Below are 24,744 nucleotides of genomic sequence, written 5' to 3'. Positions count from 1 at the left end.
CATAAATGGATTGAAAGAACTGGATTAAAAGACCTGAATATTCAGGGTTTTTAGATCTAAAACAATGTTTATTTTAGCCACCAAACGTCCGGCCACCAAACTTCCACCCGCCAAAACGTCCACCCGCCAAAACGTCCACCCGCCAAAACGTCCACCCACCAAAACGTCCACCCACCAAAACGTCCACCCACCAAAACGTCCACCCACCAAAACGTCCACCCACCAAAACGTCCACCCACCAAAACGTCCACCCACCAAAACGTCCACCCACCAAAACGTCCACCCACCAAAACGTCCACCCACCAAAACGTCCACCCACCAAAACGTCCACCCACCAAAACGTCCCGGCCACCAAACGTCCCGGCCACCAAACGTCCAGTCACCAGATACTAACTCCACCTTTTTTTGCCAGAAGAAAAGCCATATTGAATCATGGGCCAATAACTACAGACAAGCATTTTTTATCTTGGCTGACTCCGCCCATTTAGTTGCCCCAGAACCGGTTCAATCCCGTTTGGGTGACCGGTACTAGGCAGAAAACGACAAATGGTCGAGGCTAGCAGAACGTATAGCCTCTGATGGCCAAACGAGCAGATGGCTATTCTATCGGAGCCTTGGGGACGTGGCGCGTATTAAATATCGATCATAACAATGGTAGAATGGAGTCATTATTTTCCTTTGCGCGCTATTATCAAAGTGCTTGACACAGTACGGACACTTGAAGAACATTTTTGGATTGCTATCATAAGTCACCATTGAAAAGAAAAGAAGATGGGCGCCACCTGATGGCCCTTTCGCTCCTTTCATTAAAATCTATTGATTTTTTTTTGGTGGCGGGGTGCTTCAGTTGTATCACAACTTGTCCTTGGCGCCATATTTTGTACTTTCTTTATTGTCTTAACTGTTTTTTTCGTACCTGTATTTCGTTTTCAAAGGAGCCATGTTTTTTTTTTTGATAGTTTCCGAAACTCCATGAATAAGCCCCACCCCTTCTCTCTCTCCCTTCGAAATCTGTCTAATTTTAATACTATTAAACACATTTTAGTACTATTAAACCACTAGTTATGTATTACTTGGTTAACAGACGACAAATCAGAACAAATATCAATGTTTTTCCAATCCAATATCCCATTTTTTACGTTTTTTCAGAGGGTTGCAACAAATTAACTAGTTTTTAGTTCATTTTAATAGGAAAAACTCAATTGAGTTACGAAAAAAATCGACATAAGAGCTCAGCCCCGGAACGAATGAAGCTCATATCTCAAGGTACCACTGTATAGTAATGGATGACAACCCTCAAATTTATGAAATCCAGTTGGATTGTTTTTTGGAGGGGGCGGGATCAAATCAAATGCTTTATTTTCCAGTCCAATTTGCCTTAATGCAATTACTTGACTTGATCTAAAACGGGCCGAGGCAACGTCTGCGGTGGTTTTTTTTCAATCGAATTACATCCAAGGCCAAGCTAGCTTTAGCGCAGCGGGAGCGCGGCCAATCACATTTGTGTGAGAAATGAGACGGGCCATATTTTCAATTACATTTGGGGCATAAAGGGATTGTTAATCCTGTCCCTCTTCGGCGCCAGAAGCTGTTAATGAATTTTCTTCTCCTTTGAGATCAGACATGCTATTTTTCTTTGTCTTGGTCTGTCGGATTTTGTAGCGTGGATGCAAATCTAATGGCGGCTAGCTTAAGTGAGCGCTTTGTCGCCGGTCAAATGGTGACAGAGCGTTTACTGTTGAAACTAGCTCTCAAAATTATATTCATGAGAGACAGTTTAATATCTAAGAGAGAGAGTTTAATATTTAAGTACTGTTTAATATCTAAGTACTGTTTCATATCAAAGTATTGTTTCATATCAAAGTATTGTTTCATATCAAAGAACTGTTTCATATCAAAGTACTGTTTCATATCAAAGAACTGTTTCATATCAAAGAACTGTTTCATATCAAAGAACTGTTTCATATCAAAGTACTGTTTCATATCAAAGTACTGTTTCATATCAAAGTACTGTTTCATATCAAAGTACTGTTTCATATCAAAGTACTGTTTCAAATCAAAGTACCGTTTCATATCCAAGTACGTTTGACTGGCGACCAAAACGTCCGGCGACCAAAACGTCCGGCGACCAAAGCGTCCGGCGACCAAAACGCCCGGCGACCAAAACGCCCGGCGACCAATACGTCCGGCGAACAAAACGCCCGGCGACCAAAACGTCCGGCGACCAAAACGTCCGGCGACCAAAACGCCCGGCGACCAAAACGCCCGGCGACCAAAACGCCCGGCGACCAAAACGCCCGGCGACCAAAACGTCCGGCGACCAAAAGACCGGCGACCAAACCTCCAAGCATCGAGTATCTATCACTTCCACCTGGAACCTTCGGGGCAAGGTCGCCGCTGATAGCCTGACATTCTCGGGCGAGTGTTCGGGTGACAAGCGAGCGATTTAAAGAGCATAACTCCCAAGTGGTCTTACGCGCCAGCGACGGCAACGGCCCTGATTACAAGCCGAGATTTACCGTAGCCTCATCTTAGGCCTCGTAAACATCTCGCCTCAAGACGCCGCCGCCGCCGCCGCATATGGCGCCTGTTTCCTGTTGATTTTTTGCACCATTGAGTCTCGGGCGGGGCTGCCCGGCACATCTAATGCGCCATGATAAAAAAAAAAACGCCGTCTCTGCTTTATTAGGCATAAGGCCATTTATTTTTATTTTTTTAAACATCATCTCTTCGACAAACTCGGGGAATTGTGATCCGTGGACTTGTAAAAACTTGAAATGGCTATATTTGATTGGAAAGAAATGCGTAAAGATAGCAATATTTATCACAAATCTATCATTTTAACTTGACATCTTTTCGGAACTTTCATGGGCAAATAGGAAGTGAATCTCTCACATATAAGCCACGCCCCAATGCTAAGGGTGTCAAAGGTTGGTGTGCGGGCCGGGTAATGTCAAATTGTTTTTATGTGGGCCGGCCATTTTAGATAGAATATTTAGATTTTTTTGTTTTATAAATGGATTAAAAAAATTGGATTAAAATTCCTGAATATTCCGTTTTTTATAGATCTAAAACAATGTTTATTTTAGCTTTTTTAAATATATTTTTAGATTTTACAAAATTATTTTTGAACTAAAAAGACTCAAAAAATATTTAAAAAATGCAATTATTGATTTAAAAGGGGGTAAATAAGGAAATTTAATATACATTTGATTTTTTTATAAATAGTTTAGAAGCCCAGAATATTAATTTTTTTATAGATCTAAAACAATGTTTGTCTTAGCTTTTTTAAAATATATTTTAAGATTTTACAAAATGATTTTTGAACTAAAAACAAAAAAAATTGATTAAAAATGACTATTATTGATTTAAAAGGGAAAAAATCAGGAAATTTAATATATATTAAAAATAGATTTTATATATAATATCTAGAATTGTTTTTTTAAATAAATGGATTAAAATCCCTGAATATTCAGTTTTTTATAGATCTAAAACAATGTTTATTTGATCTTATTTAATATAATTTCGACTTTACAAAATGATTTTTGAACTAAAAACACAGAAAATATGGATTAAAAACGACAATGATTGATTTAAAAGGGAGAAAATTGGGAAATATCATATACATTTATATCTATCATTTAAAATAATATGTAAAATACAGTAATCTGGCAATTCTGTACTCCTAATCTGATGATTGTTTTCTACATACTGTATACATTTCCAAGTGTAACTTTCTAAACAAGCGTTTGTTAATTATCCCCCGAAATGATGTTGTGTGCATCTAACAGACATATTTTATGCACCTCATAAAGTCTTTATTCATAAATGTGATGATGACATTCTGTAAAGTAATGCCATTGTATGGCATTTGTTGCTAAATGTCATCATAAAGGCTTTATAAAGCATCATAAAAGACAAATGGCAGTTTGGATAAAATGATCTACGCGCATAATATTTAATTACCAGCGTAAATCTGGTCATAGTCATCCATTTTCCAGCATAAACACATGCTAATGTGGAGTGTATCCCCCCCTTAAGCCATCTTTTGAGGCCTTTTAAGAGAATAACGCAGTATTTTCTTGCATATTAGCCTCCTACGCGTATATGCCTTAAAATTGCCTTACAATGGTTGAATTTGTCAATTTCTCTCGTATAAGCCGCCCCCTGATTCACAATTTTCACCTCCATTTTCATGGTTTTAATAGGGAGTACAAATGTTGTACTTTAAAGGAAATATCTTCACACTTGGTATTTCTGAGATACTGTATGAATCGATTGCTGGATTGCAAATTCCGAAAAAGTGTTGCCTGCATGTAGACAAATTATATAAGGAAGTCATGTGAGCAGTACAACTACAAAGGGTGTGAAAGCAGTCTAGTTTGTCATCCCTAGGCAAGATGTCGGTACCTTGAGGGAGCAATGGCAGGCATAAGTAAGTTTTTTCATGTTTTATGGGGTAAGGGTTTTCTATGATGACTACTCAACTATGTTGACCACTTGTCTATGTTGACTACATATCCACGTTGACTACTTATCTATGATGATTGCTAATCTATGTTGACTACTCGTCTGTTTTGACTACTCGTCTATGTCGACTACTTAGGTAAGTAAACAACATATCTATGTCGACTACTTATCTATGTTGACTACTCGTCTATGTTGTCTACTTATCTATGTTGTCTACTTATCTATGTTGTCTACTTATCTATGTTGTCTACTTATCTATGTTGTCTACTTATCTATGTTGACTAATCTATGTCGTCTACTTATCTATGTTGTCTACTTCTCTATGTTGACTAATTATCTATGTTGACTAATTATCTATGTTGACTACTTATCTATGTTGACTAATTATCTATGTTGACTACTTATCTATGTGGTTTTCTTATGTCGTCTACTTATATATGTCATCTACTTATATATGTCGTGTTCTTACATATTATATATTGTCTACTTATCTATGTTGTCTACTTATATATGTTGCGTACTTATATATGTTGCCTACTTATCTATGTTGTCTACTTTTCTATGTTGCCTACTTATCTATGTTATCTACTTATCTATGTTGACTACTCATTATGTTGATTACTTATTTATTCTGACAACTCATCTATGTTGACTACTAATCTAAGTAGACTACTCACTATGCTGACTACTCATCTATGTTGACTACTTATTATTTATTTCTTATTTTGTTTGTTTTTTGTGCACTCCCCTACTTATGTCATTGACTACTTGCTTATATACGGCAAATTTATTGATTCTATGCCCGTTTGTTATCACATGTGCACTTTGTGACAAAGCCTTAAATCACCATCAGCCTATATAATAACCATAAAAATGATTATTAAACCTGATAATATATCATTTATGCTATTGGCGGCACATACGCATCAAAAGCTATTCCCGGCACATATTCCCATATACCGTTACTTCAACGACTTCACTTCAGCTCATCAAAGACAACCCGAACAAACAACAACCGAGCCGTCAGCTCATCCCGCCCGCCATCGCCGCGATGGTGGCGGCGGCACTTCCTCCCCCGCCAGGCGCTGTAATTAACTGTCAAGTCGATCCTGGGGAGAAGCCTCGATGTCAGAGTATCAGGATGCTTAATTAGGCACCTTAGATGTGTTTGAAAGGAACAAAGAAGGACTACGGCACCCCGGCAACAACGGCCAAACACCGCCTCTGATTAACTTCAATTAACTAAGCCATGGGAGATAACCCTGTGTTTTTCTATGCTAATACACCCCCCCCTCCCAACCGGATAAAAGAGCGTTTGGACCTTCCTACTCGTAAGAAACGTCAGAAAATGAATCTTCTCAGTACGACACGGAAATATGATAACATCAGTAATAATATTTAATACATATTCACCAAGGATCTGGCTTAATTACGTGGCTTGGTGGGGATAACAAACAATGGCCGCCGGTTGGTCATTATCTGGCAGAATATCGGCGAGGCCGGCAGGACTCAATTCAAAGAAAATAGCTCATATTTTGATACATTTCTTGGCCTATTTTTTGTGTCACTCGGGGGTGCTGGTTGTTTTCTATCAAAGTATCGGTTTCGTTTCATGCCTGGGACTATTTTTCCTCGTCTTTCAACATCAATCGCAATTTTCTTGGCGTTCATCTACCAAAGTAATGAAATACTGAATTTCCATATTTTCTCGCGTATAAGCCGTATTTGTATCTCCCAAAAACTGATGACTGAATCAAGGGTACGGCTTATATGCGCATAATACTTGCTATACTCAATCACCAGTAGACAAGGTAACATTTATATAAAGTTATCCGATTCAGTTTACTATTTGTTGGTTATTTTCTGTTTTGCAGTAAGAACACAAACATTAATTATTTACTTCATTAAGATATTAACCCTAATAATAAGATTTTGATTCATACAGTATCTCAGAAATACCACGTGCGACAATTTTTCTTAAAATTCTTCTTTCAAAGTAACATGTTTTATATATTTTTAGATTTTACAAAAATATTTTTGAACAAAAACAGAAAAAAATGATTAAAAAAAGGACAATTATTATTTTTAAACTGAATTAAAAGAACTGGGTTAAAAAACCCTGAATATTCCGTTTTTTATAGATCTGAAACAATGTTTAATTTAGCTTTTTATATATTCTTAGGTTTTACAAAAGGATTTTTGAACTAAAAACTGAAAAAAATGATTAAAAAATTACAATTATTAATTTAATATAGCATATATTGAAATATAATATACATCGATACTTTTTTTAAATATATTTTTAGATTTTACAAAATAATTTTTAACTAAAAACAAAAAATATATTAAAAAATGACCATAATTGATTTAAAAGGGGGGAAATCAGGAAATTTAATATACATCTATACTCTTCATTTAAATTTGATCCTAAAACAGAAAGTCGCCACTCATGATTGACTTTCTCGGGCCACACAAAATGATCCGGTGGACCAGATTTGGCCCCCGGGCCACCACTTTGACACCAGTGCTCTAAGTTGCCTAACCCCAGCTATGATTAGTTGTCCTTGTAGGCGACATAAGCCACAAAATTGCCATAGAAACGGACTCCAAAACAAGATTTACCATCCCACAACCCCATTTAACTTGACGTTCAATCTACAAAATGCATTTTTTTATGCAGTGGCCATCAAAAATGGGGGTAAATCCGACAAATCTAGCCAAAAAACTGTTAGTCCACAGCCATCAAATGGCTTCAGCCTCCTTAGAAATGAAAGCAATCTCATTTTTAAATGGAAAAAAACTCATCACAATTCCATTCAGAGTCCAGTCTTTGGTTTAACCCTTGAGATCCAAAGCCCATGCCACCACCACCACGCACCCGGATAGGGTTCTCCTCCATGGCAACCCGCGGAAATCTCATTTCTATCTAATGAAAAGCTTCATACGTGGCCCAAAATATGGGATTCAAAATTAAATGAATAATGGACAGGTGGACTGGGATGCCAAGTTGGACCAGGGAGACTGTTTGATTGACATTATTGTTAAATCCAGAAAATAAATAATAAAAAATAAAGCTTTCAATTAGAGCTGAGAGCAAAATAAATGCGGGTGAAGTAATAGAAAAAGCATCCATTTTCATTTTCAGGCACTTTTTATTTGGCTGATTTGAGTGTTTATGGAAAAAGGGGACGTAAAAATGGGTTTTAGAGGGAATTAAAATGTTAAATGGTTGCTTTGGAAATATGATAAGTGGTGCATAATAAACGGAATTCATCTCGTGGCTTGTTTAATAACAAGAAGCAAAAGAAAAACATTAAAAAAAGACTCGTGCTTAATGTTGCCAATTTTCTTAGGTTTTTTTGTGTTGTCAAGTTTTGTCAACGGTTAGAGTTTTGCTATGGCTAACGCTTTAGCTCTTTGGAATAAATCATTTTTAAGATTATCCAGTTTATGTAGATATGTTATTTTTTCTATAACAGTGAGAGTTTAGACCTGGCTATATATTTTTTTATGAATGTATATTGTGTGAGAGCTTGCTTGATATTTATTAGATTCAGGAATTTGTTTATTTATTTGTTGTTGTTTTCTCTGTTTTTTCTTGTTTATTTTTGTTTATTTGTTGTTTTTGTTTGTTTGTTTTTGTTTGTTTTTGTTTGTTTGTTTTTGTTTGTTTGTTTTTGTTTGTTTGTTTTATCTGTTGCTTATTTTTGTTTATTTTTGCTTATTTTGTTGTCTATTTTTTGCTTATTTCAATTTATTTTTTACTTATTTCTGTTTATTTTTAGTTTATTTTTGTTTATTTTTAGTTTATTTTTGTTTATTTTTGTTTATTTTTGTATATTTTTGTTTATTTTTGTTTATTTTTGTTTATTTTTTGGTTTATTTTTGTTTAGCGTTGTTGCTTTTTTTCGGTTTCTTTTTGTTTTTTTTGTTTTTATGTTAGTTTGTTTATTTTGTTTATTTCAATAATTAATAAAAACTGGTCAAAAACATAAGTAGGGAAGTAACATCAACAAACAATTTAAATAATTAATAAATAATCAATCAATAAGTAGTCAACATAATAAATAAGTAGTGGTCAACCTAGATAAGTGGTCACGTAAACAAGTGGGTAAAGAAATTAAGCATTTAGCAATTAGCAGTTAGCAGTATATGGAATTTTAGTGCAAGTATAAGATAGATCTTGATTAGGTCTTCCTTGGGTTGAGTATGCTAACGGCTATTAGCAAAAATAGCCTTGTTATGGTCCTGTAAAGTGCCGGGATGTGTATTGTCATGTAAGAATCAGTCCCAATGACATTTATGTGTTTATGAACATTATTTTTAGACAAAAATGTTGGACTCTAACGTTCTTTAACAACAAAATAACGTCAGGACTAGCGACTGGTCGCTATCTCGGCTAAATCGGCCGATAACACAGCTAATTAAGGGCTTCTAGCTTGAAAATGATTCAGTACTTTCAACAGGGGGGAATTGAACTAAATTTAGCGAGATAACGGAAGGCGGACGGACACTGTGAAAGGACTTTTATTTTTTTCGTTCCAGCATGAGAGGGGCTGACAAAAATCATTCTTCCCATTGATTTGGGACACGAGAAAAGGAATGGCTTCCATCAGTGGTACAGAGGGCGAACAAAGACTTTTTCAGTCAGCAGAGATAAATGCTTGACTGAAGGCTATTCTCGGAGTGGTGTGGTGAGACCCTAATGATCTACAGCCGTCACCCCCAACCCATATTTCTCATGCTACACGAGGCCGAGTGACACGATGCGGTCCATCTCTCAGATCATAGCCATATTTTGTACGGACACTGCTTCTCTGCGGGTGACAATTACGTTCCCGGAGAAAGAAGTGTACAGTCCGAAGTGGACTGACAAGGATTACGAACTATACAAAGGATTGAAAATCACATGATTGTGACAAAAAATGACAGATTTCAGTTTCAATTGTATTTTTAGTTCATTATTTAGAGATCATGAAAGTCTCATTTGAATTGAATATTATATTTTTAATTTTTTAGAGTACAGGTGTCAAAGTGGCGGCCCGGGGGCTAAATGTGGTCCGCCGCATCATTTTGTGTGGCCCGGGAAAGTTAATCATGAGTGGTAACTTTCTGTTTTAGGATCAAATTCAAATAAAGAGTATAGATGTATATTAAGTTTTCTGAATTTACCCCTTTTAAATTAATAATTGGAGTTTTTTTAATCATTTTTTTCTGTATTTTTAATTCCAAAAATATTTAGTAAAATCTAAAAATATATTTTAAAAAGGCTACAATAAGCAGTGTTTTAGATCTATAAAAAAAGATTATTCAGGGATTTTCTTCCAGTACTTTTAATCCATTTATAAAAACAAAATAAAATCGAAATAATATATCTTAAATGTATATCTAATGTATATTAAATTTCCTGATTTTTCCCCCCTTTTAAATCAATAATTGTCATTTTTAATCATTTTTTCAGTTTTTAATTTAAAAAACATTTTGTAAAATCTAAAAATATATTTTAAAAAAAGCTAATAATATGTTTTAGATCTATAAAAAAAATATTCAGGGTTTTTAATCCAGTTCTTTTAATCCATTCATTAAAAAAAATCTAAACATATCTAAAATGAAATCAACCAACCCGAGTCTGACACCCTTATGTCAGCAAAAACAACTGTAATCAACCTCGCTAACCAATGACAACAACCCCAAAACTTTTGCCCAAAACATTCAGGAACAACAACATCAGACTATCCTGGCACGAATAATAACACAAACATTAATACAGTTCAATTTGATCAACTCTATGAGGATTAATTAAGCTTATCTTTTAATCCGCAAAATGGGCTTCCCTTCATAAATAACCCGAAACGCCCCTGGGTTGCCAGTTCTGTCAATAACCAGCCGGATTAGCACTTTGTCAAACAGCAGGAAACAAAATGAGCGCCTAGTATCTTCGTTTTTTTTAACTGCCGATACCTTTTGACCTCCCTCAACGATATAGCGCCACCTACGCTCGCAATTACCGCCGTTATCATTAAAAAAATCTGGCAAACGTATCAAATGGAATACAAACATTAGCGTTAGCCACACAACCTTTGGCCAGGACGTCCTTATTAGCGGTGCAGGCGACAATCAAAATGGCGGTGGTCATTAAAAACATATCTATCTCAATTAGAGAGGGTATTAAGAAGATCCCGTGCGAGGAATTTTCCAATGTTGACATCTCGTTTGAAAGCGGCGACAAAAACTGGCATGGGCAGCTAATGAGGCTGTTTCTCTGCAGAGGGTAAATAGACTCAAACTGTCTCTGATAGACCAATTAAAAAGACATCCAATGTCATTTGTATTGATTATTTCACTTGTGTGTGGAAAGCAGGAAAAGCAGACATTATGGTAGTAGCCCTTTTTTGTCTATAAATATTCTTAAATGGCGTAAAAATGGTTAAAACGTGCAATTATGGGTTGAAAATGGCACTATTGTTGCTAAGTGTTATTGAATTCTTTGTTAAATTGTCATAATAAACTCATGTAAATAGTCGTTTGAAATTTAGCCCGGGTGGATGAGTGGTTAGTAGGTCGGTCTCGCAGTTCTGGGGTTCTGGGTTCAATCTCAGGTGAGTCCTCACTGTTTTTTTCAAAAAAAAAATACACTATGTACACCCAGTGGACTTTAAGGGTTTACCAAGTAATGACAACCCGATCCAACAGTCACCAAAAGTCAGCTGGGATAGGCTCCGGCACCTCCACAACTCTTGAGTAAAACAGTTCAGAAAAATGAACGAATCGATATTTATCCTAAACACCCTGCCCATCTGTCCATTTTTAACAAACACACTTGATGTACACTAAGGGGACTTTGTGTTTTACCAGAAATTACAACCCACTCCAACAGTCAGCCGGGATAGACTCCGGCACCCCCGCAACTCTTGAGGATAAGCGATTCAGAAAACTAAACGAATCAAAATTTACCCTAACTGACCTCCCCATCAATCAATTTTTAAAAAATCACACTATGTACAACCGGTAGACTTTAAGGGTTTTCCCAGTGTTGACAACCTGTTCCAACAGGTTTCGGCTCTGGCACCCTCCACAACTCTTGTGAGGATAAGCGGTTCAGAAAAATGAACAAAACAAAATGTACCCTAACCACCCTGCCCATCTATCCATTTTCAAAAAAAACTATGTACACTTGGTAAAATTTCAGGGTTTTCCCAGTGTTGACAACCTGTTCCAACAGGGATAGGCTCTGGCACCCTCCACAACTCTTGTGAAGATAAGCTTTTCAGAAAACTGAACAAATCAAAATTTACCCTAACCGCCCTCCCCACCAATCCATTTAAAAAAAAACACACTATGTACACCCGGTAGACTTTAAAGGGTTTTCCCAGTAATGACAACCCGTTGCAATGACTCTATTCCCTGGGAAAGACTCATCCGTCAAGCGTGGTACTTGCCACCCTCTTTTTATCTACCCGGGCGGGCCAATCACTCCGGGCTCACCCGTAATGAAGCGAACCGCCCTCCAATCTACGACGGGAACGCCGGTCCAAATATCCCTGTCGTCGTTAATGACAGCGAAGGAACGAACGGTTGGGGTAATGTATTGCTCAAAATGCTTTTGTCGGTGAAAAATATCACCGCCGTCTATCTCGGCGTAGTGCGGCCCTTCTTTTTTTTTCTGTCCCCGGCTTTTCTTTGAGAGATAAATATCTGTGTGATTGATTTGATTGCCTCTTTCACCTTGGCGGGCGGAGAAAGCGCTGAGCTAGAAATGGCGGATCCTGTCACAGCCGCATGAAATAGTAAGCGCACCGCCTCAATCTTCTTCAGGAACAACACGAGCTTGGACAATTTCACACAAGCCGCTAGCAACATTTCACACCACTCCAATGACTACCACTACTACAATGTACTACTACTACCACAACGACTTCTACAATTCACTACAACTACTACTACAACGACTACTACAATTTACTACAACAACTACTACAATTTACTACAACTACTATTACAATGACTACTACAATTTACTACAACTACTACTACAATTTACTACAACTACTACTACAATGACTACTACTACAATGTACTACAACGTAATGCTACCACTACTTCAATGACTACCACTACTCCAATGACTACCACTACTACTAATACTACTACTACTCCAATGTACTACAACTACTACTCCAATGACTACAACTACTACTCCAATGACTACTCCAATGTACTACAACTACTACTCCAATGACTACAACTACTACTACTCCAATGACTACTCCAATGTACTACTACTCCAATGACTACTCCAATGTACTACTACTCCAATGACTACTACTGCCACTACAAGTACAATGACCACTACTGCTACTACAAGTACAATGACCACTACTGCTACTACAAGTACAATGACCACTACTGCTACTACTACTCCAATGGCTACTACAATGTACTACTACTCTATTGAGTACTACCAAAATGACTACTACAATGTACTACTACTACAATGTGCACTACGACTCCGACTCATCCTCCTACTACTAGTCCCACTACTAATACTATTCCAACTCCTACTTCTCCTCCTCCTACAAGCACTACTACTACTACTACTCCAACTCCCCCTACTACTACTACTACAACTACTCCAACTCCCCCTACTACTACTACTACAAATATAAGCCAGAGGCAACACCAACTAAGTCCTCCCTCACCATAGCACCTCACTTGTAATCACTTTCATAAAAATCATACAGATTTACAAAAGTTGTGAACTTTTAATAACATTTCTAACCATTACGCACCCAAATACTTACTGGTAAAAAAGCAAGGAAAGAAACCCCAGCGACCTCAACTGACTTCCTATTTCATTAATCCGAGACGCAGAAAAGTCAATTAATTAACCATTCCCTCAATGATCATGTTAATTATGTCTTGACTTTCCACCTCGTCTATTTTATAATCAACTTAGTCGGCGGAATGTAAATTACGCTTTCCGTTCCATGACGTTTCCTTCGCGTACCGTCGTATCGACACGTACTTCATAGTCATTTTTAAGTCATTTTGTTACAGTACTTGAATTGTCAGGGAAAAAAATTAAAGTAACAAAAGATAGTTTTTGTAAAAACCGAGAATCCTAAGGCTAAAGTCCTAAACGACGGCTTACTATAACCTAATAAAAGCTTAAGTGAGCAAAAATGTCTTTCATAAAGCGTGTCGGTTCAACGGCTTTAGTATCCCGACGTCGGGCCAATGCGGAAGAAGCGGCAGACTTTCATTGGCAAAGTCTCTCATCACAAGGCCAATAAAACTTTACGTGGCCCATGAAAGCCACTATTTATGGCTAATGTGCTGCTAACACTTGTCAAATAAGTGAGGATTTTTTTTCTCTCCAAAATGCTTTATCAATTAAAGATGCCATTTCGATCTCTTTGCTATAACGTGTCAAGAGGTTTAAGCTATTTGCATATTGAAATACATTCAATAACTAGGTTCTGAGTGGTTAGCTCAGCGGCTTGACGGTTCTAGGGTCGTGCGTTCGATTCCAGGGTTGTCCATTTTCTCCACGAGCTCTGTAATTGGCTGGCGTCTGATTCAAGGTGTCCCCCACATGGTGCCCGCAGTTAGCTTGGATAGGTTCCAGCACCCCCCGCGACCTCAGTGCATTGTACTACTATTAATGCAACTACTACTGCTACTACAACAACAATGTACGACAACAACTGCTACAATGACTACTACTAAAGCAACTACTACTACTACTGTAACTCCAACTACCACTACGAACACTATTACTACGCCAAATACCACCACTACTTCTACTACTACTACTATTACTCCAACTAGCACCACTACCACTACCGGTACTACCACTACTACTTTAACAACCACTACCGGTACAACTACTACTACTACTTTAACAACCACTACCGGTACTACTACTACTACTACTTTAACAACCACTACCGGTACTACTACTACTACTACTACTACTTTAACAACCACTACCGGTACTACTACTACTACTACTACTTTAACAACCACTACCGGTACTACTACTACTACTACTACTTTAACAACCACTACCGGTACTACTACTACTACTACTTTAACAACCACTACCGGTACTACTACTACTACTACTACTTTAACAACCACTACCAATACTACTACTACTACTTTAACTACCACTACCGGTACTACTACTACTACTTTAACTACCACTACTACACCTACTCTCACTGATACTCCTACTCTCACTGCTACTCCTACTCTCACTGAAACTCCTACTCTCACTGCTACTCCTACTCTCACTACTACTCCTACTCTCACTACTACTCCTACTCTCACTACTACTTCTACTACTATTTGAACTACTCGAACTACTACTTCAACTACTACTACTCAATCTACTCAAACTACTACAACTACTACTACTACGCCAACTATTACTACTCCAACTACTCATACAACAATGTACTACAGCGACTGCTACAATGACTACTACTACAATGTACTGCAACTACTGCGACAGTGTACTGCAACTACAATGTACTAAAACTACAATGTACCACAACAACTACTACTACAATGACTTCTACTATAATAATTTCCTACTACCACGACAACAATGTACTGTACTGTGACAGTACCGTAATCTGTCCGGAGGATAAAATCAGATGACAAAAGAGGCATCAGATATGGCCTACAAGGGGCCACGCCATCGACCGAAAGGTCGCCGCACGGCCCCAGCAATACATCACAAGAGTTATCAATAAATAATTACATTTAAATGTCTCATAACGAGTGGAGTTTGCTGACTGGGCCCACGTTTATGACCTCAGATCAGGCCGCGTGCACAAAGCATCCATAATCCACTATGTCATAAAAAGAAATAATAAATAATTACAAAAAAAATGGCCCCTTAATGGTTCCCAGCGGCCCCACAGCCACGAGAATAGCCGCCGTCCGCCATTACACGATGACGACATTCTTCAATCACATGCAAAAAAACACAAATATATGCTCTTATCACTCCACAACCCAAACACATTTGAAAACTTTAAATTTTGAAGATTTTTTTTAAATAAGAGCAGGCAGTATATTTAACATCACCTCTCATATCCCCCGATTTAAACCCCACAGAACATTCTACACGGTTCCAGACAGGGCTGAATTAACAGTCAACTTGATTTCATGTGGGATGGACTATTTTAGATTGAATATTTCGATTTTTTTTCTTTATAAATGGATTAAAAAGACTGGATTAAAAGCCCTGAATATTCAGTTTTTTTTATAGATTTAAAACAATGTTTATTTTGGCTTTTTTAAATATATTTTTTAGATTTTACAAAATGATTTTTGAACAAAAAACAGAAAAAAATGATTAAAAAATGATAATGATTGATTTAAAAGGGGGAAAATCAGGAAATTTAACAATTTTAGATATAATATTCAGATTTTTTTTAATAAATTGATTAACATCTCTGAATATTCAGTTTTTAATAGATTTTTTTTATATATTTTTTGATTTTCCATAATGATTTTTGAACTAAAAACAGAAAAAAATCGATTAAAAAATTTAAAAGGTGGGAAATTAGAACATTTAATATAAAAACTGAAAAAGTTGATTAAAAAATGACAATTATTGAAGTAAAAGGGGAAAAATCTGGAAATTTAATATACATCTATCCTCTTCATTTTAATTAGATCCGAAAACAGAAAGTCGGCACTCATAATTGACTTTCCCGGGCCCCACAAAATGATTCCGCGTACCAGATTTGGCCCCCGGGCCGCCACTTTGACACTCTCTACTCTACACAAAATAATCCAAAGTAAAAAATCAGATACAACCACTAAAAAAATCATAGCTGACGAAGAAGTTCCGTCCGAGAAAACATGACACCATAAACCCTATAAAAGGCTCATTTCTCTCCTCAACAAAGATAAAAATAAATCAGGGGAGGGGGGGGGGGGTTTGGTTAGAGATTCCCCAGCGGCCCTCCGGAGTGTCCGTTAACCTTTCGGCAACAAAGCGACGTCTGCACCCGTGCGATTAGGTGAGGAAACTTCCTATAAGGCCACGTCTGGCGGCTTCCTGTAATAACGTCTCCCCCAAACTTATGAACACCAGCGCCTCCAAAACAACATGATAAAGGTCAAATATAAAACCATAAATCCAAGCAGAATCCAGTTTTTTTATGAATGATATCATTCATTTTCTGGAAGGTTGGCGCAATAAACATGGCAATAAACACAGTTTCTACTTTTGGCATGATTTTGTTATGACATTTTGTGTAGAGAAATTAATAAAATGCATCATTTTCCCAGTGAAATTAAGAGTACCGTATTTTCAGGACTATAAGGCGCACTTAAAAGTCTTAAATTTTCTCTAAAATAGACAGTGCGCCTTATAATCCAGTGCGCCTTATATATGGAAAAAACAGAAAACGGAAAACGAAAAACCACCACTGTCGGATATTAAAAAAAACACAAACACCTGAACTGAAACAATATTGTTAAATATGCAGACGCCATCTTAGTTTACAACATCTTCCATCATATAGCTCCTCCCCCACTGCAAGATTTGATACAAAAAAATCCAAAACATCAACAATGGCTGGCTCTAGAGGTGACTGTAAAGTAGTGAGTGAGTACTTCATACCTGGAAGTCAATAGCAAATACCGTATTTTCACCACTATGGGGCGCACTTAATTTTCTCCAAAATGCGCCTTATAATACAGTGCGCCTTATAATACAGTGCGCCTTATAATACAGTGCGCTTTGTAATACAGTGCGCCTTATATATGGAAAAATTGTCATTCATTGGGGGTGCGCCTTATAGTCGTGAAAATACGGTAATCTTAATTTTAGTTATTTTTGTTGCCCATTTCCAGCAAGCAGGACCACCACCGCCCGATCCCCCCCCCCCCCCCCCCCACACACACACACACACGGCGCCATCCGAGAGCCCACCAAGACCCCCGACAGGCCCCGAGGAGAGCGTCCCGTTGGACGAGTGCTCTACACAGAGTAAACAGACTCGTAAAAGCCACACAGAAGAGCCAATTATGCCAGGAACCTGACATCTTGTCGTAAAAGCCGCAGCAGGTCGTAACTATCGGACGGAGCGTGAAATACGGCCCGTTGTTATCGCCGCCCATTTGTGGCGATTAAAAGCCACCCCGGAGACCCAAGGCGCCGGGTGAGGAGGACGCCATCGCCAACTCTTGGCCGACCGGCCTCGTCACGTGCCTCGACTTCGGGAGGCCCCCGGAGAGACCCCCTGGTCCCCCCGGTGTCAGCTGTCGTCGCGGCTAATTTAGAAAAAAAATATAGATTTCCAGGAAATATTTTTTGGGGTTTTCACTTTTTGTAGCCATTTGGCGTGAACGGACGTTTGGTCGCCGGGCGTTTGGTCGATATTACACAGTACTAAGATATTAAACTTTCTCTCTCATGAATATAATTTTGAGAGCTGGTTTCAACAGTACTTAAACACTAAACAGTACTTAGATATGAAACAGTACTTAGATATGAAACAGTACACAGATATTAAACAGTACTCAGATATTAAACAGTACTCAGATATTAAACAGTACTCAGATATTAAACAGTACTCCGATATTAAACAGTACTCAGATATTAAACAGTACTCAGATATTAAACAGTACTCAGATATTAAACAGTACTCAGATATTAAACAGTACTCAGATATTAAACAGTACTCAGATATTAAAAAGTACTCAGATATTAAAAAGTACTCAGATATTAAACAGTACTCAGATATTAAACTCTTTCTCTTAGATATTAAACTTTCATATGATTTTGAGAGCTGGTTTCAACAGTACTCCAATATTAAACAGTACTCAGATATTAAACTCTTTCTCTTAGATATTAAACTCTCTCATATGATTTTGAGAGCTGGTTTCAACAGTACTCCAATATTAAACAGTACTCAGATATTAAACAGTACTTCGATATTAAACAGTACTCAGATATTAAACAGTACTCAGATATTAAACAGTACTCAGATGTTAACCAGTACTCGGATATTAACCAGTACTCAGATATTAAACAGTACTCAGATATTAAACAGTACTCAGATATTAAACAGTACTCAGATATTAAACAGTACTCGGATAATAAACAGATAAACTCTATCACCATTTGACCGGCGACCAAAAGACCGGCGACCAAACGTCCGGCGACCAAACGTCCGGCGACCAAAACCTCCGAGCACCCCATTTGTTGGGGGCATCAACAAGTTGTTAATACTTTAGTCCCTTTTTTTCTGTTTATGTTTCATATGTACTCTTAACGGATGCACTTTTTTATATGTATCCTATCTTGTGCTGACCCCGCCCATCTGTCACATTTTTAAAGTCAATCTGGGCCCAAAAGAACACACAATTAGAACATACTGGAAGTAATCCAAAAGAATGGAAACTAAAGATGCTATTTTGGTTTGATTTATGGCCGCCCGTCCCGGGCTAATGCCGGCCGGCGTTAATAGAAAGCTGCTTTATTATCAGCTGTCGTGGCGGCATCCATGACGGAGCGTCTTGTATAATGCATAAGATCCCCCGCGTTTCCGCATCCAAACACGGGGTACATTATGCACGGCGCAAATGCGGGTGTGATTCATGGCCTTCTGTTGTATACAAACAGGCGCGGGGGTACCAAGATGGAGGCATCTTTGAAATATCGCTGCTTTAAAATGGAGAAGACGGAAATATGACCGGGTAAACAGATACACGGTGGGGAGGGGGACGGGGACCAATCAAAATTCTGCAAGTGCGCCACCAAAATGATGAATGGCGTTATCCTTGTACTGCAAAAGCTAGCTAGCGCGCTAACACAGAGAGACTGGTAAATGATGGAATGAGTCCATGTTGAAAGGTGGGAGGAATGGTCGCTTATTCTTGCTGTCTTGAAGATTTCAAGAGACAAACCAAAGACTGAATCAAAATTCTGCATGTAGGCAACCAAAATGTTGAATTGTGATTGGCTTGTCCTCAAAAAGCTAGCTAGCTTGCTAACACAGAGACTGGTAAATGATGAAATGACTCCATGTTGAAAGTTGGGAGGAATGGTCGCTTATTCTTGCCGTTATGGAGGATTTCCAGGGACAAACCTAACACAGAATTTAAATTGTACGTGTAGGCAACCAAAATATTAAATCGCGATTGTCTTTGCTTTAAAAAGCTAGCTAGCTCGCTAACACAGACCATTAAATAATGGAATATCTCCATGATGAAAGTCTGGAGTTTGAGGAATGGTCGCTTATTCTTGCCATCAAGGAGGATTTCCAGAGACAAACCAAACACTGACTAATCTCGCAATTTGAATCCTGTATTTTTCGATTGTTTAGTGGGTATTGTATCAGCCAATTTACAATATGTACGCACGTACCAGGCCAAAAATACACCAAAAAAATGCATGCTAGGCTAACAGTACGCTAAAATCTGTACACTACTAATCACAGGCTGCAGCGCTAACATTAAACTCAGCCACTTTACAAAATGTACGCATGTACGAGGCCAAAGATACACCAAAAAATGCATGCTAGGCTAACTGTATGCTAAAATCTGTACACTACTACTCACAGGCTGCGGCGCTAACATTAAACTCAGCCACTTTACAAAATGTACGCATGTACGAGGCCAAAGATACACCAAAAAAAGGCATGCTAGGCTAACTGTATGCTAAAATCTGTACACTACTACTCACAGGCAGCGGCGCTAACAATAAACTCAGCCATTTTGCAATATGTACGCACATACAAGGCCCAAAATACACTTAAAAAGAGCCTCGTAGTTCATATTCTTTGTTGTCTTTTAGCCGCCTGCCCGCTAACCCGCAGACTTTCCCCGCTAAACGCTCTCTAATTGTTCTCATCTGTAAGCCGCGAGTGTCCAATCGTCGAGTGCTATTGATTTCGCCGTGCAGCCGCTCGCTACTCAGCGGCCATTTGTACAGATGAGAGAAGACAATGGCCGCCAAATCATGGCCGCCGCCATTCATTAGGGAAGCTGAGAGGAGGAAACCGAGGCGCGAGAGTCTATTGAAAGTTAATCAACAGCTGCCGCAGACTAATGGGAGGGAAGCAAATTTGTCTTGGGGTTCTCCCGGGGCGGTTCCCGGGGGCTCCATTGCGCCGGAAAAAGCTTTTTCAGCGGCCCAAAAAAAAAAATCATTGTTTCCTCAACAACGGTCCAAATTGTGTCTCCATTCAGGGGAGCTATTCATTTATGTCTTAATTCAATCCATCCACTCTCATTTTGATGATATTTGCTGTATTAGGGGATGAAATTGGAATATGGGGTGTCAAAATGGTGGCCCGGGGGCCAAATGCGGCCCGCCGCATCATTTTGTGTGGTCCAGGAAAGTAAATGATGAGTTTCGACTTTGTATTTTAGGATCAAATTCAAATGAAGAGTATAGATGTATATTATATTTCCTGATTTACCTCCTTTTAAATCAATAATTGTCATTTTTTATCCATTTTTTCTGTGTTTTTAGTTCAAATATCATTTTGGAAAATCAAAAAATGTATATATAAAAAAGCTCAAATAAACTGTGCTTTAGATCTATAAAAAAACTGAATATTCAGGGATTTTAAACATTTTTTTCTGTGTTTTTAGTCCAAAAATCATTTTGGAAAATCTAAAAATATATAAAAATAGCTAAAATAAACTGTTTATATCTATAAAAAATCTGAATATTTAGGGATTTTAATCCATTTTTTCTTTGTTTTTAGTTCAAAAATCATTTTGGAAAATCCAAAAGATATATTTAAAAAGCTAAAATAAACATTATTTTAGATCTATAAAATATTGAATATTCAGGGCTTTTAATCCAGTCCTTTAATCCATTTATAAAAAAATATCAAAATATGATATCTAAAATGGTCCAGGTGGTGCAATTTTTCAAAATCGCTATCATATATCATATCTTCCCGCATATTAGCCACCTCCATATTTAACCCATACCCTTAAAATTGCCTTAAAAATTGTTGAATTTTACGATTTTTCTCATAAGAAGCACCATACAATATTTAATAGACTATTCTTTTTTTTTAAAACTGTTTAAAAAACAACAAAAAAACATACTTCATCTCTACCCAGAATACACTATTGTTCCAAATACCACAATTATACAAGTCACAGTCGCCAAATAACAACAGAATCAAGACATTTAAACATATTCGGACTTGTAATACCACACTATGACCACACGAGGGCCCATACTCAGCCTTACCCACTTATAAGTCCAATGCAAACGCTTTTTGGAGTCTAAAACGAACACATACTCATTAAAATTATATATTTTTATGACTTATCTTAGTGTTGTGATATTTTAAAGTTTATTAGAACACATAAATATTGATTTAGTCAGCAGGATTGAGTCCAACTTTCATAACAGCAGCAGAAAGAGGAAGAGAGAAAAAAAACGCAAATATGTATCTTCCATAAAGATGAAAGTATACAATGTTTGCTTGTAAATCTTTCCTAACGGACTCGAAGATGATCAAACTCAAGCGAGAAGGATGCTGAGCACCACATTTTGTACTTAACAAGGCCCGGAGGAAGTATCCATGTTTTTAAAATTGCTTCTTCCAAGAAAAGACTAGTTGTCGACTATAAAAAAAGAAAAAGAAAAGGCAAAGAAAGAAAAGAAAAACACGAGAAAACCAAATAAAACTGTTACGACTAAGCTTGGCATTTTATTGTTGGATATATGAGCAAAAAAAAAATCCATTCAAGGTTTATTAACTGGCTCACAGCTTCTTTATTACATTTTTATACGTGTAGAAATCTCATTAAATTTGTCATCATACGTCGGTATAATTCTCCTGATCGGCTTTATGATGAAGCAGTTATTAACGTGTTAGATTTGGTGGATTTATATGCCACTTTTTTTGCATTACAATAAATTTATATGTTGTTTTGACGGAAAATAAATAAAAAAATAAACAGTTCTGCCTCATTTACAGCTTTATGGAAAATGTTGGTTTTCTTTAATCCGAAATATACAAATAATAATAAGCCAATTAAATTAAAACACCCCAAAAACACCGAGAAAATATAAGGATTTGATACAAAAATACCCAAATTTGTTGCAAATACGTGTTAAGTAGTATTTGTATGATCCTATTTGCAATTACTGCTATTACTACTGGTTATAACTGAGTCACTATGTGGCTTTTCTGCCATCTAGTGGTCAGAGGACAATATTACAACACATAAGAATGGAAAGACAGTACAGGAACAGTAACAGGAATAGGAATTAAACCCAAATCCAACCAACAAGTATCCATAAATTACAGAGAATCTACTGGAAATGTAATAACTTGAAAATTAATAAGTATAAGTGTACTTTATATGTAAATTATCTCATTTGTTTCACGGTTTTAAAGCAACTACCAACTAAACTCTTTCAAATTGTTGAATCCCTTCATCTTTAAATGCCACGTTAAAACCAAAAGTTTTATAATTAAAGTCGCCAACAATCCGTTGTCACAATTTGGTCGTTTTGTTTCCTACTTTATTTTTTTTTTCAGTGTCTGGAAATGATTACGTACAAGTTCCGCTCTATTTATCATTTTCTGGGAATTGACAAGTCGACTGTTCAAGCGTGAAAAGAAGCGGCCCAGTGCACAATTTTATATTTCCACTCCATTTCAACAAACTCACGCTTTTATTTAAGCTAACTTTAGCATGTACATGCTATTGTTGATAGGCAAATTTGACTTGGATTGTTTTTAAAGGGACAGTACCTAAGAATGAACACATTCATGCGAATGAACACATGCTAACTTTAGCATGTACATGCTATTGTTTAAAGGCAAAGTTGACTTAGATTTTTTTAAAGGGACAGTAGATAAGAATGAACACATTCATGTGAATGAACATATATATGTAAGATGATAGCCAAATGATAATTCCCTTCTTAAAATTAGCATGTTTAACCTCCTATTTCATAGACGTGTTTTTTTTGTAGTTATTGTAGAGCGCGTGGCTCATTTTTGGCTAATAATGATGCTGACATCAGGAATTATTCGAGAATTTTGAGGTTTTTACAGTCAAAAACTAGCTTGGTTTGGGAACACAATGTTAATGTTGGCGGAATCATCGTTAATTTAAGGAGTTTTTATTGTTTCAGGCAGGAAAGGAGAAATGGGAAGCCTAAAAAAATGGTTTTAAAAAAAATCAAAAAGGGGGTGTGTCATTTAGCCCAAAAAGAAACTCAACGATAGCAAAGTGGGTTTCATAATATCACATCATAATCTAAAAAAAAAACATTCAAGTGAGCAAGGAACGTTTGTTAAATAGCACTTACCTTAAAATAAGGAAAATATGACATTTGCATACAATTTGACGTCATTATTGCCATGAAAATACTGTTTGAAATCAATATTACACTATAAAAAGTCTTTTCTTAAGGACTTCATCTTCAAATTTCTTGAATTAAATATAAATATTAAGAGTGGCTGAAGCAGGCTTGCTATTATATGTCAAATTTTATTTACTCTTATGTAAGGCTAATATGAAAATATATCTGGAAGAAGCATATTTAGCACTTGAAAGGGAAAATAAGGTGTTTTATCAATAACTTGGGGGTTATTTCTTGTATTTAGCAAAGTTTGAACGCCTTTAAATTCATAAATAAAGGGAATAACTCAAAATATATAAATAAAAATATATAAACCACAGTATTGCATTTAATAAAACCATAGCTGACTTCTATTTTAGTTGTCATACTCATTTTTAAACAAACAAATGCAACTTTTTATAGCGTTAAAACCAAGAGGAAAAAACGACGTCATATCTTTCCCCATCATTGCAGTATATGAATGGAAATTTTAAAGTGATCCTACCTGGTAAAAGTCCAAAAGCTGGCGTGCAATCGTGTCCAATTTGAGCAAACACTGGCGGAGTTTCCAAAATGGATGGTCAGGCTGCTCCACAACGTCCAGTTCCAAGGTTCGAGCTCGTTGAGCCCATGACAGCCGTTTATCCTCCGGATCATCAATCAGCGGGACCAGCTGCGGCTCAAGGCCGGCCTGAGAGGCTTCCTCACCGGGTATGATCTGAGCGTTTCCCCGCTGGAGATCCTGGAAGATCGTAGCGTCTTTTTTTGTGTGCGTTTCCATCTTTCCGTCCGGGTTCGATGTACGAAAACGCGGAGCATTCGGCACGCGTACTTTGGAAATTCTACACGCGGAAAAAAGATAAAAGTTTGCCAACTTCGAAAGCCTCCGCGAGCTGACACGAGGTGGGCGG

General features: G+C 37.3%; 1 protein-coding gene across 1 annotated transcript in view; it reads right to left on the bottom strand.

Moving 5' to 3' along the window:
- LOC144192257 (uncharacterized) overlaps positions 1-24,744 on the bottom strand; it is a 45,876-nt gene extending 21,132 nt beyond the window's left edge. Inside the window, exon 1 of the mRNA XM_077711367.1 lies at positions 24,339-24,744. Within this exon, the coding sequence (XP_077567493.1) occupies positions 24,339-24,614 (276 nt within the window). The 5' untranslated portion in view covers positions 24,615-24,744. The remainder of the gene's footprint in view (positions 1-24,338) is intronic.

This window comes from Stigmatopora nigra, unplaced genomic scaffold, assembly GCF_051989575.1.
Source record: "Stigmatopora nigra isolate UIUO_SnigA unplaced genomic scaffold, RoL_Snig_1.1 HiC_scaffold_25, whole genome shotgun sequence".
NCBI lineage: Eukaryota > Metazoa > Chordata > Actinopteri > Syngnathiformes > Syngnathidae > Stigmatopora > Stigmatopora nigra.
Note: the sequence above shows the minus strand (reverse complement) of the source record. Positions and strands in the feature narration are given on the sequence as shown.